Source organism: Anopheles coluzzii, chromosome 2 (assembly GCF_943734685.1).
Source record: "Anopheles coluzzii chromosome 2, AcolN3, whole genome shotgun sequence".
Classification (NCBI taxonomy): Eukaryota; Metazoa; Arthropoda; class Insecta; order Diptera; family Culicidae; genus Anopheles; species Anopheles coluzzii.
This window is the reverse complement of record NC_064670.1, coordinates 82,608,444-82,627,221: the sequence shown is the minus strand read 5'-3', so window position 1 is coordinate 82,627,221 and position 18,778 is coordinate 82,608,444. Positions and strand designations below refer to the sequence as shown.

Genomic DNA, 18,778 nt, shown 5'->3' with positions numbered 1-18,778 from the left:
CTCTATCTCAACACAGTAAGCTTCATTTGCAATCCGTAAAATCCCTTTTCAACATTGTCAAATATATGTCTAGCGTACATCAAGCAACCAATCACCGATCATTCAAGTTTCGATTGTTATTGTTTAAATGTATTTTACGGGATTGAATTGTTCGCTTACGGTGTTGAGCTGGCTAGAAAACCCTGTATTTAGAAAAATAATTATTGTACTTCATTGGCGTATGATTTGTTTCTACTTTCATTTTTATTTCCTTTTATTTCATTAAATACGACACCTTCATTAACGAGAAGGCAACATGTTGTTTTTTTTTTTTGTTATTTTGTGTTGTTTTGCTTCATTTTCATTTGTTTGTTGTTTGTTACGCATATTTGTGTTGTGTGATTTTTTTTGTCTTTAAAATTAGCAACTCAATCGTGTAATATTCAACGAAATCGAACTGTTAACTACACTTGATACATGCTTTATATTCTGTTTGTGTTTTTTTCCTTTTTGTTGTTATGTTTTCAAAATAGATTTATCCTACATCCTTAAGCCAGTTCGGTGTTTCTAAACCAATTCGCCCGATTTATGTGTTCAGAGGAAGCATAGAGCTGCTCATTTATAGTAGCATTTGGAATTTTACGTCACTTTTCATCTTTACCGGAAAGTAGAAAAGATATAAACTGCACAACAATAGTGATTAAATATGCAAAGAAACTTCATTGTTTTATTGATGGAAACGATTAGTTTAAACTTTCCATTCAATTTAACCAATAGGTTTGCCCTAAATGTTAAAATATAGTTTTGTTTTTCGTGAAGAGTTTCCTCGAATCAAACTAAGTAATTGCATTTTTTCTTTATTTCTTTAATTATAATTTAAGTTTCAAGTGTGTGTGTGTGTTGGCCTACAATATCATTAAGCGCTTTTGCTATGCTAAGGGTAAAATTTATAGTAAACAATGAAATAAAGAAAAGTGAAACATAAACGAAAACATTTTAATAAGGAAACAATACACAAACCACTAGTTGTTATGCGCTTTTTACCACAAAATCTGCTATTAGTGCTATCGGTTCCTTCTACCCTAAGCGGAGCTAGCCGAAGAGTAGCTTGAACCAACCTTTCATTGTGCCGTAAAATTAACATTAAATAAACAACGCTTAAAACGAAAATGGCCAGCATTTTCCCTAGTGCGCTATATGTTGGAGCAACTAGTATACGACCAGCCTTGCGCCTTGACTGTCCGCTTAGCAAGCGTAAGCCATACAAACTGTTGGCTCGTCCGAGCCTGATACGGAGTTTAATATATTCATTATGCCACATGATGATGCATGATTTCGTGGTTGGGAAAAGCAAAATGAACCTTCTTAAATCATTCTTGTGGGTTACGTTGCAAGCTGATCTTTTTATTTAAAAAAACGTAAACGTAGTAAAAGGAAGTGTTTTCTCAATAAATGTGCAGCGGAAGTGTAGACAAACGTACGTACGTTGTATTCCATGCTGTGACCTGTGCTGTGTGTATCATGTGGAACGCATTTTGCGCCATTGGTTGCATGATTGACTGTTTTAAATCTGTTACAAAAAGCATGTTTACACTGTTATCGCACTCTGCACGTACGTTTTTCTGCGTTACTGAGCTTGACACGCTCGATTTTCACTTCTCTTTGAATGTCACTGGCACTGGCACAGCTGCATTGCAAGATACGTCTGATTATTTCCCTCTTTTCCCTAGATAAGCTCTTCATATACCTAACAGAAAAAAATACTAGAAGTGTAGAAGTTCGAAAATACCTTCCTCTAACGAATGCCTCTGGCATATCTTGTCAACTTTTCCTTCTGCATCGGTGTGCAGGTAATGCCTCTGCATTCTATCCCAGTGATTGATCAGCCGTTTTGCAGCAGGATTCCTTGGCGCGGAATCCAACGAATTTATATGAGCGTAACTGCTTGCCTGTCTTGTAGCCTTACTTTTCGTGCGCGACTAAGTATGATTAAGGATATTTCATCTCATTTTGTGTGTGTGTGTGTGTATGTATATTCATCTCTTTTGGATAAAAGGGCACATTTAAGATGTCAACGAGTTTTTTGTTTGTTTGTTTGTTTATTATTTGTTTACTTTTGCCATCTACTCTTCGCCTCACGCATTCTTTGCACAACATCTTTCTTCGTTAAGCTTTTTAAAGGTGTGTATACTTCTTCTCTTCTCTGCATACTTTTGATCTTTTACTGTTAGCACTGATTTTGCTTCTCAAGAGGTACTGTGGACAGTGTTACAGACGCGGGTGTGATAGAGATGGATCCATTTATTACGTTTATTTTACGCGATTGTGTTAGGGTATGTCACATAAGCCCGCCTCGGCGGAAGAGAAAGCTGCGGTTGGGAAGTTTAGATTTGGTTCTTGTCCTATAAGACTGCACACCTTTGCCATTGTCAATAGGCAAAAAAGAGCCAACGGTTTGCCGCGCTTGCCTCACCGGGAACTACACTGGAGCGTTTTCTTATATCGCTACTAATGATACTACTACTAATGATGTCAATACACAGGATCACCAATGTGTAGGCTAGCGTACACAAGGATCCATTTGGAGGCGTTATGGATACGTCTGGTACGAATTGCGGGACAAAGGGTCTGCGTGGATCCTTCTCATCAACATGCATCGTACAAATGCTATATCATGATATGTTGAATGTTAAAACAAAACATGTAAATTTCAACGCAACACTTTTAGACGAACCGTTCCACAGTAGTATCTGCAGTCCGCTCGATTATATCTGTTCTGTTTTATGATTCTCTGGATGTTGGTTGTGTTTGTGTGCTACTTGAAACCGTTCAAAGCGTCAGGAAAGGTGTATAGAAACAGCATTAAGGTGAAAACATAGATTTTGATTGCCGGAGTACTGATGAGAGATTCTTCGAAAACGCTTTAGAAGTGTGTAGTGAATGTTGCGGAAACGTATTTACTTTCGTTTTACGTTTTTTTCTCTAGCAAACGTCATATATGTATATGTGGGCATGAGAATATTCCATTACAAGGGATCCATAAAACACTAATATCAGAGCTTTCATTCATCGTTACATTCTCTTGTACGTTTAGCAAGTATTGTATCGCTAAACTAAAACAACTCCCAACTCAAGTAACTGTTTCTTTTCCGTCATGTTGCCTTTCCACGCACGCTTTTTTCTATAAGCGGAAAGCATACATGCATTAAGAAACTCCCGAAGTGGGATTTTCCGATCCTTATTATGCACAAAATTATGTTTCATTTTTGAAGTTTGCACGGCGGTAAACGTTGAATGGAAACTAATCTGACAACATATTTCTTCTGTTGGTATCATTCTTATTTGCCATAGACGCCTGGTTGAAGTGTATATCTATTTCATTATATATCGTTTAATATTGTATCCACCCTCTCTTCACCATCACGCTGCAAACATCTACCCTTAATGCAATACAAAACCATATATTCTTGATATCATCTCAATTGTTTCTGCAAGCAAATCTACGCACCACCTTATGCGTTCTTCTACATTTTTGTCACCTTGATACGTTTTTTTCTCATGTTTATTACAAGTGTTTACTGCTTACTAGCTATTTCATTTCGTTTATGGCATTTTATGATCGTTTCTGACGCTGTATGATACGTGTGTGTGTATGCAAATGATGATCATCTATCGCGTAGCATTTTTTTTTTCTAATATAATTTATATGCAGCCATACATTTCACGTCATCCATGATGATCCGGACACATCATTCCTTCTTTTCGATGAACATGTTCACGAAATTATTCCGTCACGTAAATTCTTTATTTTTACACGCATGAAACGGCATTCCAGTGTTTTTGTTTTTCGTTCTACTGTTTCTTATTTTGGTCGTAACCATTGCAAAATAATACTAATATAACAATCACCAATAATAACCATCCTTGTGCTGAACCACTATAACGATGTTTGCTTCTTTTTTGCTCATTGGCAGCATAATAAATAACAGAGAAAAAAACACATACCAATAAATTAGCATTTCAAAATAATACAACGCACTTCCTGAACTAAAGGCCGAAAAAACTCAGTTAACGTTTTCTAAACATTTAGCCGTAAAGGATAAACTACAGTCTGCTGCGTTCGTTATTTGTTTTTAACTCAATTTTAATACACTTCTCAGCATACACACTTAATGCTTTAATCGCCCTAAGGTTATCATATCGAACAACACGACATAATGAGTAAGAAAAGTTATTTTCATGTTTTACCATAAAGTCTACATACACAATTACGATGTATCTTACTCACTACACGTCCACCCTCATGCTCGATTAATGTGTCCGTCATCTGAATATTCAGCGTCAGCTTAATGCACACACGAATCGCCACTTCACACCACGTTCAACAGACTCTACACAATTTCAGTTTACAATTTTAAATTTACTTGCGCATCAGATTCGTTCAACTAAAGAGCTTGGGTCGTGTCTTACTCCATTCACCATGATGCATTTCATGTATCTGCGTACTTGTATCTATAGCATGTACGGCGGCGGTAGTGGCGACTTTTTCAAATATTTATCTTTTAAGTTTTTTTTTTTTGTTTGTGTATTCATCAGCCAAAAAAATATTTCTAATCTAATTTTATCATCCTACCTTCAAGTCCATCGCGTTGTTGCTCAATCATCGTCGCTACAATCCCGAAACATCGCTTGTTTACGAACCTTGGTTTCGTTACAATGGCAATGGCTTTTTACGTTTCAGCACTGTCGATGATTTTGTGCGATCACGATCACGAGCAGCCACTAATTTGGTTTCAAGTATCAAGTAACATTATCTATGCTGGCGACTCGCAATGTGATTTAATTTGGAGTAAGTGGCAGGTAGGCTCTTATTCAATCATCATTCTTACCCTCCTCGTGTCTACAATGTTTGTGAAGCAGGATCCCTGCATCCGTAGAGTGTAGCCTTCTAGTCCAAAAGATAGTTTCGTCTAAAATTATGGCGCTGTTTATCCCGCTCGATTGGTTTTCATCGTTTTTCGTCGTGGAGTGTAGAATTTTTCATGCAGCATATATTTCTAGTTGATTAGAATTCCCATTTGATTGATTTTGAACCAGCAACGCTTTATCGGATGTCGGTGATGTTGTTTTTGCTGCCAAAGATTTTAACTAGCTGCGTTTCGTAATCTCCGATGTTACGCTTCATAATATTCATGCACGGTCCGAGTAGACGTTCGAACGCGTCCACATCCAGAACTGTAAGGCAAGAAAGCAAAATATTGATTGTTTTCATTAATGACATAAATTAAATTATTTGTACAAAAGCGCATTGAGTAAAATGACACCAAATATACAACAAACTATTCTATTTACATACATTAGAGTAAATTTTGCGAACAATAACATAACGACAAACCAATATCTGCTCAGTGCATTCTTACGAACTACTTAAAGTTATCTTTCTTCTTTAATTTAGTTTCACATAAAGTTGGCTGATTGAGGGACCAATTAGTGATTTGTGAAGGTTAAACTGGTTATCGCTTACCTTTTTCGGTTAACCATCACGAAAATATTAGTGAGTGCAATACATTGTGAGAGTCACATATGGTAGTGATGTGGTGTTGCAATGTTGAACATTTATATGTATGTGTAGATGTTTTTTTTTTTTAAATTAGTATATCGAACGTTAAAGAATTATAATTTAACATAAAACCTTTCAAAAAAAATGCAATTAAAACGGCTTGAAAATGTATTTCGTATTAAGTAGCGTTATTATATCATTCCATAAATGGAATAAACAAAATAAAAAATGCATTTACCAACAAATACTAAACCAACATGCTGATATAAACCAGTAAAGTAATAATCAATAAAAAAAAATTACAAAAATCAAAAATCGATAGAGCAATTTTGGCGAAGGTGAATGGCAAACAAGATTACAAGCCAAACACGTTTCGTAGCAAGAACATAAAGCAAAGCAGGGCAAAAATTTACTCGTTCGTCTGACCGAAACCACTTGCCACACAACCCATAAAAAAGGTATTTTTACATAAATAGTATTAAATTGCATCATCGCAGTTTTGTTTTGAGCCTGCTTACTATGGGACTTGATAGGCATTGTAAACACAGTGGAGCATAAAAGCTTTTTTTTTAAATTGTTATTTGCTTTTTACATTTGCACATGTTACCATTAACTTAATTAGAAAATTGTAGACAATGAAATCAGTAAATCTATAAAACATTGAACTAAATTGAAATGTTATAACGTTTGGCATCATTATATTCCTAATATAGACATTGTTTTCATAACCAAGTTTAATTGAAACACACTTCCAACAGCTTGTTATGCCTTTTGGCAAGCTTGTCGAATCATTTCATAAACAGCATCATCAATGTAACGATAATGTTGCATGCTTCGAAGCAGCAAATCAATGCAGTTTCCAAGTAATCGTTCGAAGCATTCTGTTTCTAAAACTGTTTCACACGCAACCAAGTGGAGCACATTTATGTTTTAATATATTATTATTCGAGGCAAATTATTATTTCAGTAAAAGGTGTATAATATAATGTATGGGATGTTAGATAGTTTTCAGATGTGTGTTAAAGGAGTGGGTAAGTAGTGTGATTGTATGTTGTGAATATATGTTAAGTGAAGCGAATCCCGTTATCCAGGAGGTTGAGAAGAAACACACGCGTCACACATGGAATTAACAGAATATGTTAATGAAGGTCGTCATGCAAAAATATCGAAAAAGAAAGAAAAAAATTAATATGATATAAAATTATACACAAAAGGGCTCTACTACCAGCATTACAAACATTAGATGGTCATACAATACTCAAACTACCACTCAATTACAGTAGCCAGAGCGATAGATTCAATAGCTAGTGATAATGTAATATGCATGCCTTGCACAGTTACTGGTCGCACACTCGTATAGATACACATGCAGTGCTTATGCTGCTAACCACGTTTAGGTGCACTATAGTGCAATGTTAACGCACTGCACAATACTTACATGCCACTTTTACATTGTCGACTGCGTATGCGGATGCAGCTCGTGGCCTATGTGTTACCAGCGCAAGCTCGCCGAAGTATCCGCCCTTTTCTAAATTGGAAATTTCTACCTCGCCGGCATCCTGTTGGATGCGAATGGACACTTTACCATCCTCAATAAAGTACATGCCATCGGCAGCGTCACCTGAAAAGGAAGTAAAAATGACACACGCAAGCGTAAGCAAAGAATGTAAAAAATGGACCAGTAAACATTTTCAGTTCAGTATTGAAAATTTTCTTTTCATACTCACCTTGTTTGATAATTCGATCACCTTTAGCGTATGTTTGAGGTATCAGTGCATCGGCCAAGTTCATCCGTTCATAGTTCTTTGAAAAAAAAGCGATTTAATTAAGCAAAATTGCAACGATGCATCTGAATTTTCTTTCATATGAAAACCTTATTCAATAGTATTACCTGCAGCGTTTTGAGCATCGGTACAGCATCGAGAAGAGCTTCATACATTTTCCGTTTCCTGAATGCAGACTTTAGCAAAATCCTTCGGAATGTTTGACGATCCATTGCCCACAATTTGCCGTCCGTTTCTGCTTGAATAGTAGCAGCTCTGAAAAAGAGAACAAAAAGGAGTATTAAAATGCCTCCACAAGATGAATTTTTATGTTGGCTTACCTTGGCATATTGTATAGCAAAGCCAACTCTCCAAAGCTTCCTCTATTATCATATGTGTGTATGTGCTTTTGATCTTCACCCACATACGCGTTGTAGATTCCACTATAGGAATGAGAATAATTTTACATAGTTAAACACTGAAACACTCATATCGCATCGTAGCTCTCTACATCCTAAACACTTACGACTCAATGACGTAAAAGTTGTCGCCATCATCACCCTGCTTGATGATGTAGTCTTTCGCTTGAACTATCTTTTCGAACATCGCATCTAGAACCTCATTCATCTGCAAAGATATTGCATACCACACAAAATAGTAATTATATCGAGCTGCTTCCAAACATTGACTGTTTCGGTGACAAATTATTAATAATCAGCAAAAATACCGTCGGGTATTGTTATCGCATACCGCTCGGTACTGCTACTCATGCACTCATCCCTGCCAAGACAGTGGACGGTAACAAAACGAAACCCCATTACGACTTTTGACGGCCAATAAACTAGATTTCCGCCGACTCACTATTGGCCTGGCGGACGTACGACAAACTCCATTAAGCAGTTAGTAACTTTGTCCATTAAAATTGCATATATTATAAGCCGTAATATCTTCAGCCGACAAACCGAGCCTGGTGCCATCAGCCGGCGATGGTGGTACCGCCGTACAGCACACCGAGATGGAAGAGAAGAAAACGGTCTGCACACTGGCACGGGATACGGTATTCCCTCCTCGGCTGGGGTCTTCAGCCCTACTCACACACACACACCTATCGCAGATAAAATTCGATCATCTTGTACATTGTGCTTTGCACTCAGGTAGTAATAAAAATTGTAATTGAAAAAGTTTTCGGAGCAAAGTAAAAGAGACTTCATAAAATGCTCTAGATGCTAGCGTCTAGGTGAACGGCCATTTCCACAGTTAGTCAATTTACTTATCTATTTTTAAATAACAGATTGTCTGACTCATTCATATTTACTCTTAAAGACGAACAGATTCAAGACACATTGGATACCATCTAAGAAGTGTGAATTTAATTTGTAACTATCAATATAGCCTCTGTTTATGCCACATAGGACACAGCACAACTATACAAAAAAGCTATTTTCCGTGTAAATGAAACACACGTTTCATTTTGTTGCAGATTATTTTTGCGTAATATTGAATAGTTTGCTTGCTTTTTAACGTATATCGAAGAAAAACATGTCTTACGAGCTACCCAAACATACCTGTTCCTTGTCCAACGATCGGAAAAGTAGAATGTTTTTGACTGAATCACACAACCGGGCCCGCTGTTCGTCCGTTTTGGGAAAGATTGCTCGCGCGCCCTCGTCTTCGTCATCGTTTTCAGGATCGTACGTTTCGGCAAACACAGATTTCCTACGCGATGCATATCGATTCACTAGCGGTTCTGGAAAAAAATAGAGAAAATAACAAAGCAAATGGTACAAGGTTAGTGGTATGATGATGATTAACCAACTCCTGTCGAGATCGAAACTAATGACAAAGCGACGAATGAAACCGAATCAATCTTATTTATAAGATTCTGAAACTTCTGATACTGGAGTGGTTGAAAAATTGGGTAGATAGAGCTTTATCAAGTGTTACATAAGCCGGACGCTTTAAATTATTCTCAAACAAACACTTTCACTCAAACACGTTAAAGCTTCAATGGGAGTAACTAACACACTAACACTACGCAATCATATACGGGGCCTCACGTATAATGTGAATTACAACCTTAATGCCTACAACGTGTCACCATGTGACCCCGTATATCTCCATCTTGTTTAACATTTTTATAGCATCTCTCCCATCTTGTTTGCTAATCCACACGCGCTTGAATGCTCTCAACAAATCCTAACGCAATCACCCACCAATGTATTCTATCCATAATCCTTTCTACACTAGGATATGAGTCACAATGGTTGCCGGCCTGACGCTGGACAAAGATTAACCGTAATAACACTGATTCATCGTATGTCAGGCAATTAAATACTGCGTTGCAAATTGTATAATACTTTTATCTGTACTCCTCCATCCAACGCTACACAGATACCCCCCGCGCCATCGTGTGTCCACGGCAGCAGTCATCAGCAGTCTCGTGAAGCGTATCCCAACAAATGAGTGGTTAGCAGGAATACGTACATCTTTTTTATATTATTATTCTTAATCAGCCTTTAACCATCCCGTCGGCATAACGACGGGTGGCCATTCTAACGCTTTTAGAGCGCAAGAACATCCGCAAACCACAGGCGGCACCAGCAGCAAAGCATCGAAACAGTGGCGTAGTCTGTCGCAAAGTGTAGCATAAATTTTCATTCTCTTTGTCGCTGCAGCAACTATAGAGCGCACAATATGCTCTCCAGCTGTTGCTTTGGCCGAGACAGCGGCCAACACCGACAAACCAACGCCGGGTCGTTTGAGTGTTGCTCCTTTCACCTTCAGCACGCGCGCATGTTTGCCGTGCTACAGCAGAAAATCATCATCCCGAGGAGCTCATCGCGTTTCGCAATTCACATCTCACCCTCATCGTTGCATTTTCATCAGCAACTGAAGACAAGACTCGTTGGCTGGTTTCTGCTGCTCTGCCTAGAGAGATAAAATAAAACATCCAGGCGAGGGGAAATTCTTTTTCCCTGTCTTGGAGCATTCATTGCCTTGTTGTACCGTATCAAACCCCTTTTTGCGGCAAGCTATTATCGTTGCAGTGTTGTACCAGTCGCTGTAAATGTGATTCTAATGAGAAACGGGTGTAAGCCGCTAGGACCAATTTGTTGGTAGTTGTTTGTTACTTGAATAAATTAAAGATCGCTTGCGAACAGTTTGTTGGTTTGCATGTGCAGTTGAAGAAAGTATATCTTTTGTGAATTATCATAACTTTTTACTTTATCTACACTACGAGAGGATACATACATCTCATTTCTGAGGAATACTAACTTAATTAGACTGCATGCATGTGAGGATGTCTCGAACTATTTCATTCAAGAATAGATGTAAAGCCATCAAATCAAACACCAATGTTTCCCTACACAACCTGTACTCCAATGTGCGTTCAATTCGGAAGAAAATTGAAGAGTAAAACCGGGCTAGTGCTTTCTCCACATCATACGTAATCTGGCGAGTGATGCACTTTCAAGTTGCATTTATCCGCCCATCCAACCCACGCCAACACAAAATGCACGCAGTCGCGCCCACTCTTTCTCTCTCTCTCTCTCTCTCTCTGTGCGAAACGAACTACATCGACCTAGAATCGAAGGTTTTCTCATGCACCTCCCAAACTAACAGCCAGCCGGCAATCAGTACACGGCACAGCAACATGCAGCCACGTGTGTTTGTGTACATGTGTGTGTGTATTTGCTCTTTGCATCCGCGAGCGGGGCACTTTATCTAAATTTAAAATCTGTTAACTGCTCAAAATGCAAAGCAATTAAAGCAAATCAGTGCCGTCGACGTGCGACGTCAAGGTGGAAGTATTCGTGTCAAACCCAATCTTTGCACGCGAGTCGGGTGAGAGTGGGTACCACCATCGTCCCACAGCACACATAGCGGATGCAACGATGCAACATGTGCAAACGTGCGCCTGGGCGTGAGATGGCTGGACAAGAGCTACACGAACCCATACATGCACGTTGCGCGGTGCGGGTGAGGGGAGAGGGATCATTTCCAATACCGCAGGCGGCGGGCTTGGGCGACGAGGGGTGATAATTGAAATGTTGGTACTAATTCAAGTGAATGAACGTAGCTTCTATCCCTCCCACCATCCACAATGTGTTGTACTGCTGGTACGAAGTGCTACAAACCGAATGTAGCTCGATGCGCTACATCAGTTAAGTTCCCACGGTGTATGGTGGGGTAAATAGCGCTGCTCTAATGAAACGTGTGCGTATGTTTTAGTTAGCCGCTCCATATCAACCAGCTTATCTAATCCACCCGGAGACGTTGCCACACTACAGCATACCAACTTTTCAACGATGATGCATTCTTGGCAAAGTGTCGACCTACGACCAGCTCCCAATTAACTATCCACACACTCACACTCACACACGGAAGTTCGAGTTTATAACGCACCATTGGTTGTGTGCATATTGTGCGGGGTCGTTCGGAGTATTCTTTGACTCTGGACAACGCTCCGTCACCGTTATCGATGAAAAAAAATCCTATCGTGTTTGCGAAACGACCTCCCCCAGCCGACAGGATACCATGTTTAATCCTGGCATTTATAGCCCGAAGAGCAGCACACAAAGCCGGATCGGTTCAGTGAGCATATCTGTACACTCCATATGTACGCTTGTTTCTATGTTGCGAGACTACTCCTCTCATTAAAGCGTTTCCACGGAGATTAAGCTTTTCTGCCAGCGGAAATCCATGCGCTACCTACAAAAGCGATGCATGTAGAGAATATATTATAAAATTTCCTGAAATTGAGCTTGCATGAGTGCACTTTAAAGCGTGTTTCCTTTACAAATAAAGACCAAAGAATCACAAGAACACTGCTTCCGAATGAAATATGCAAATGTAAAGTTTCACACTAATTCACCGCCACCGTCCCACCAAATGAATTGTTAATTAAAAAATTGTAAGATTTGTACCATGATTTCCCCCATTCCCATGGCAAATTAAATCAACAATCATAACAAGAAAACACTGGCCTTTTACCATTCGATACTTATCTCCCTCCTGAGCAAATACAATTATCATTCCAAAACAGCTATCTGATACACTCGACATGAACACCACCTCTTACAGAAAGAGTGGGGAGGGCCTTCCTTCCTCCCTTGTGGACCCTTCTCTTTCTTATCAATATTTACACGCTGTCACAACCTTATCAAATATCATATAATTTTTCCAACTTTCCACCCCCTCCTTCCCACCTATCTGCTAGGGAGCTGCAAATTCTCCTCTCGGTTGAACGGAACATGCAACAGGTCGGATCAAAATTGACTGCCAGACATTCTATACGCACACCCGTTCCACCGATTTCCGCCCGTTGTTCGACCAGCATCATCAACACGACCGGTAGTGCAAAGACAGCCAAAAGTACATACAGAGGGCGCGCGCGCGCGCCTCCGTTATCACAAATATTTACCCTAATAAAAGTGGTTGCTGGTGGTGTTCAACTGTTGATAACATCGCCAATAGAGCGCCCGATAGCGCGCCAACCCGTACTACCACCACACTACGACAATGTAAAATGAAAAGGCTCTGCGGGTGTGCCACCCTGGTACGCCTCACTCTAAACAAGAGCTATCAGTCTTAATAAGGCTGGAAACACCAACCAGATAACATTGTCCTAAATGATGCTCTTCCCGGTTTTGGTGTGGGCTTAGTGCCTAAAACACAAGCGCCAAACACTATCCATTCGTCGCTGGTCACCAGTTCGAATTGGCTGCCCTCGCATTTACTACAATGGTGGCAATTTTTAGTCCAACACCTACATCCATTACTGTTGGTCGGAGTTACCCATCAAATTAAAACCATCTCATCACACAAACACACTAAACACAATCACCAACAGGATCTCCGGCTGTTAGGGGTTTAATTATCTAGAAAATGGTTCGTGATTGTAGCACTTATCCAGTAATTATCTACGAAAGGATGCGGCACCTGGCCACCAGTTTGCTTACCGTTTACCGACGACAGGACGTCGTAATTTTGTGTCTGTACAGACATGTTTCTTTGGCTAGTGCAGATGTGTGCCAAGCTGATTTCACCCAAGCGTGCCCGGTGGTGTACACTACTACTGTGACGACGGTGCCAAAATTATACACACTCCACAATTTGCAAAAGGATTACCACAACGCTGTACGGTTTATCACACACTACAAAACACTAGTGACACAATTTACATGTTTGCCAGAGAATTTTGATAAAATGACAACCACAACAATTAAAAGTGTTTACAAAAATTCCACCAAGTCTACCACCTGTTGACAGATAGTATAAAGGATGCTCTAGTTTATGTAGTTGTTTAAAATGAATTTCACTGAAAAAGTTTAATTCGTTAAAGCTGTCTAAAAAATAACTTTATGAAAAGATACAACATAGATGAAAGCTCATTTGACAAGTAACATCATTATCTAAACAAATGGAGAAATACATCAGGTTCAAACAGCCATATCCAGATTTTATTAGGATTATTTCAACGAATAACAAAGTGCCATGCCATTAATTTCACCGATGGAACTGTTGTCTATCGTCTTGGAGGCGTGTATGACTCGGTCAGTTCTTCCGAGTGTTATCCAATGCCATCGTTTTCTCGAATTTTATTTCTTTAAACCAAACTTAAGAGTGACATTATCTTAAAGATACTTCCGTCCTTTTCGTACCTGTATTGAGGAAAGAGATGGGACTTATCATCATATTAATTCCCTATATGCAATACGACCGAGCCGTCTCTATTAAACAATAAATTAAATGTGCCAATTCCCGTCCAATGTGCCATGAGTAAATGAATTGTGCATGTTATACCGAGCGACCATTACCAATACCGCGTGCACGGACACTGATCTCACCTCGGGATTTTTTACGCAAAAAGCGTCCAAAGAACTTCCAATTTCTTCGTTCCATTGGAGTGCTACCGTTACTCCCAATTTACGAAACACTCAACTTTTGCCAATTGGATGCTAAATAAAAACTTTCCCACTATAAAACCCACTATTTGAATTCTCAACTATAAAAGACACTTCTCCTCACTAACGTTATACACACTCAGCTTCACCAGTCATCAACCAACATGCTACTGCAACGCTACAAAATCCGACACTTCCATCCGTTGGAGCATTCAGAAAACTACACTGACACATGTGCCTGCACTGCAGTGACACCATTATTCCTACGACACAATGCATTCGGGATCGAACTTCACCTAACGCAGCACAATTCAAATAAAACAACTACCGGCCCCGAGACACATTGGCCATGTTTATCCAGTTGCAAAAAAAAACCTGTTTGGCCAAACCTTCCAGACACCCTGGCCTTTTAAAGGCCCGCCTACATACAGACAGGCGTATGGGAAAGAAGGGGAGGTCACCGGGCAGACTAAACGCCATATTCACAATGAATTGAATAATGAAACACACATCACTCCTCTGCTGGCTCTAAACGCAGCGACCCGCGCGATCAACCGGACGGAGCGAACGTACAACGATGATGCAGGCCACACAGTTCTCTTGCCCACGTGTTGCACAGTTTTGCCCGTCGCGCACCAACCAGATCGCATGTCAAACCGTGTTTTCGCCAGTCTGCAAAAGTTGACCGTTTCGTTCGCGTACGAAATGAATCGAAGGTTTGCGATCAGCTATTAAAACCAACATTCAACCGGACCGACCCCACATCGATGATTCTTTCATCCAACGATGGTGATGTCCATATACGACAATACACAAACACACAGACAGTCTTGTTAAACTGAAAGCAGAAGCAGAACCTCGCGAGAGTGGACGACGGGTCTGGGACCTTTTTTGTGACCGATCACTGCAAGCTCCTTCGTACGACTGACCGTGCGCCGTGCTGAAAGAAGTCGATCTTTTCCGACCAGCGCACTACACACGGACAAACTTGCACCCTCCAAGAGTGGTGGGCGAAACTGCTGGATGGGGGGTGGAGTGGTTAGGAAGTAGCGATGCGTCCTGCAATGCAACGACGACGACGTGTGGAGTTGGGTAATTGCTGGACGGTATGAAGTAAACACGATACACGACGACGGCCAACCAACATCCGAGGCCATCGGAGACCAGGCGGGTGTGTGTAGTATGCTGTACAGAAATCAATATTTGATTCCCGCTCTCACCCCCAGCATCCCGGAGGCTGCGAAATAGAAAACCAACGTGTCCTTGTCTAGGCAAAGAGCTGGAGGGTGAATTGGGAGGGTCGCTGCCTGTTGCTTCTCTACCGGTCAAAGGGATTCGTTCACTGGAGTGAAAAATCCTGTCCAAGCGAGGTGAACACAAAAAAAGCTCCCGCCCCGGTCGGTTGCAAAGTGAGACATGAGGAAAATATTAAAACTCCTCGCTTCGCTTCACTTTCACCCGTCAGACATTTCTCCGCTCTTCCACCTGTAGCCCGGATGAACCGCAAACTTTGCGCCCTATTCAAAGGCTACAGAGTTTTCTAACCAGTGTGTGTGTGTATACCTGTGATCAAATGAGTGAGGTGTAAAGGGTGTGTAGATACAGAGGACATAAAGCATATATTCTCTGTTGGATGTGCTGGCAAATGGTTTGGGGTAGGTTTATGTAAATCCATGCTTACATGGTTCATTGCTACTGCGAATGGGATAAGAGAACATACTACCCCCCCCAGTCAAGTTTCACGCGACTGCGGACGGATTCTGCCCATAAAATATAGCACACCGCCTCGCGATACAAACGCGATGCCTGCCACTCTCTTTAGGCATGAATACGCACCGAAGCCTATATTTGCTTAAAAGCTGATCATCATCTCAGCATGTCGTCCTTTTAACCCAACCGATATCGAATCGATGGTGATTATCATCAGCACGAAGAAGCCTCATACCCAGATGCTTTTCCATTGACCTTCACCGTTTAACCGATGTTTCCCAGTAGGTCCATACTTCCTAACCCTACTGCTTTTTGCTGGCAGTAATGTAAGTACTCGAATAACGTAAAAAAAAAACACACACACACACACTTATTACTTTATGTTCATTTCGTCACCGAGCAACTAAATGCTATTAAACCGATCCCCAATTTCGGACTGCACTCAGTAGAAACATCTACGGCTATTAATAGGTCAAACGAAGAGACATAAACCCCAATTATGACAGTAGTTGCTTTTTTTCGCATCCCAACACAAGAAGTACACGAACAAAATGAGAAAAACAAAGTACCGAAAACGACTAACGCCAGGTCAACCAAGCCTCGGTCCATCGTTCCAAGGGTCGGGGGAGGTTTGCTTTAAATTGCTTTTACGAGCTCGTTTGAAGTACAGCCGAGAACCGAGGCAATGGGTGGGAAGTACTACGAGAGCGCGAGCGCCCATTTTGGAGGTAATTAAACTTTCTACTTTGGCGATGGTGCTCTTCCTCCACTTCTGTGCAGCCCACAATTTGAACCGAGGCAACAGTGCGTGGGACACATCCCTAAGACCGGCCATCAAAGCGATCGGGCTACGACCAAGCTACGCGTTAGCGAGAGGGCAGAAATCGGTGGAACAATATGAAGGTCCTTGAGTGCCGCACAGAAGCATCGAACTCAATGTCCAGCCGTCATGATGATACAGTCGATGGAAAGCCTGTACTTTCACTGTATCGAACAAGTTAATTTAGGATAGTACATTTATATTTACATTCACCGTTACGGAATAATGTTTTTTTTGTCTACGCTACAGTCCACCAGACCAGTCAAACAAACGCACGTTGACATGGAAATGTAGTCACAGCAAATGATTGCCGATGTATTACGAGACTCAGAGTTTGCCTCTGTGTCTCCTTGTGCAAAAGTCAGCAAACTGGAAGTCACCGTGACCGTCGTCCAAACCGAGACAGGCAAACCGACACCGGATGCTTCTGCAATGCTCGCTTCCTATGAAGCACATCTTCAACAGCATGACAAACAATCTTCGATATGTTTCATCCCTCTCGCTATCAATTCCGGACAGCATTCAATATGCAACAAGTAGACCTTTGACTTTGCAACAAACATCATTCGTTGTGTTCTGTACAGCTTCCCGTTCCTCTAATCATCAATCATCCTGGACTCCTTCTCCCGCCGCCATTGCATTAGCAGCAAACCTGGAAACACCGCAGCTTGCCGGTTTGCCTTTCTAAATCAATACTGAAAGATGAGTTGAAGAAATACTTTTCCGCAAAAGCTTTTTCGTTCGTTCGAATTTTCACTTCAATTGCGCGGGGCTTCAGATAATGTACTTTGAGCAAACGAACCGCTCAAAAACTCACTCTTACGAAGGATAATTTTCGTGGACCAAAGAGGAAACATAAAAAAGGCGTGCAGTAAATCTCTGAATAAATAACCATCAGGCCCGCGCTCAGATAGCTGCGGCAGCTCCGACCTTGGCTGGGAAGACGGAGCTGGCCTCGCGAACGCTCGGAATGGATTATGTAACTGTCTCCCGGTTGAAAATGTATGTTATCACACCTTCGTGATAGAATTTGTTCTCTCCCGCCCCGCAACACAAGCACACACACGCTCGCACTCAGTCGACGATGGAAATAAAGTTCATCCACGCATAAATCCCGTTTCATATCAAATCAAACTCAATCGCCTGATTTGACAAACCTTCTCACCGGCTTCAACCGCTATTCACCGGCACTGGCAGCAGAAGATGCTGGAGCGAAAATACATGCGTGATTGTATGAAATATTCAACCACTCTTCACACCGAATTATCCGTCTCAATCGGTGGTGGTGTTGTGTTGCCACCGTGTGGGCGTTCTGAAATGGTGTGCGAATCCTTTACATATATCAAAAAAACGGAGCACATGAAATCGATAGTCTTGTAAAATAAAAGCTTTAGCGAATGATGGCTGGTGTAGAAAAGCTTTCGTAGAAAAGGCGTAGACATGTTGCTAAAGCGCCTAGCCGAAAAGCAACAGTTGAAAACACCAACATTTACATGGTTGATACATTTTAAACGGAACCAAAATCAGTCATTTTTTCATTTATACAAGAATATGTATTCATGTTTTACATGATTATTTTACTAAAAGTATTTGAATAAAATAAATACAGTTGTTCAATATCAGTGATATTGATATGGTTTACATATTTGAGCAGGATACAACCAAATAACTCCGAACTGATAAAAAAAATCAACCCTGTAAAAGCACATAATCGGTTGCGCACTTTTTTGTAATACACAACAGGAGAGCAATAAATTTCCCTACTGCTAATTTGTAGTCTTTTGCAATCATTGATGGCGAACCGGGGAGACAAATTGTTCGAAAAGATGTTCGATTACAATCTACAAACGCGCGCGCTTCTGGTGACGATTGCCATAAAGCGCAGGTCGCATGCATGATCACGATGTTGTGACACCACACCAACAGCGAACGAATCAAGAGAACCAATAGCCTTTAAGCATGAAGCAGAATATACATATATCGCGGCGGTACGATCGATCGTACGCAACGTTTAAAAACAAAACCGGACCTGCTTGCA

At 40.8% G+C, this 18,778-nt stretch overlaps 1 protein-coding gene across 5 annotated transcripts in view; it reads right to left on the bottom strand.

Annotated features, from left to right (window-relative positions):
* Positions 1 to 219: 219 nt before the first annotated feature.
* The window catches only part of LOC120953312 (cAMP-dependent protein kinase type II regulatory subunit), a 38,268-nt gene continuing 19,709 nt past the window's right edge, over positions 220 to 18,778 (bottom strand). For 2 of the 5 annotated variants that reach the window (XM_040373124.2, XM_040373123.2), the window contains exons 4-10: positions 8,868 to 9,049; positions 7,829 to 7,929; positions 7,644 to 7,745; positions 7,431 to 7,578; positions 7,267 to 7,342; positions 6,978 to 7,160; positions 220 to 5,214 (exon numbers count right to left, since the gene is read on the bottom strand). In XM_040373124.2, coding sequence (XP_040229058.1) covers positions 5,084 to 5,214; positions 6,978 to 7,160; positions 7,267 to 7,342; positions 7,431 to 7,578; positions 7,644 to 7,745; positions 7,829 to 7,929; positions 8,868 to 9,049 — 923 coding nt within the window. In that variant the 3' untranslated portion in view covers positions 220 to 5,083. Of the gene's footprint in view, positions 5,215 to 6,209; positions 6,433 to 6,977; positions 7,161 to 7,266; positions 7,343 to 7,430; positions 7,579 to 7,643; positions 7,746 to 7,828; positions 7,930 to 8,867; positions 9,050 to 13,265; positions 13,635 to 14,153; positions 15,091 to 18,778 lie in introns of those variants that run through there. The other 3 variants (XM_040373126.2, XM_040373122.2, XM_040373125.2) reach the window with 3 other exon arrangements.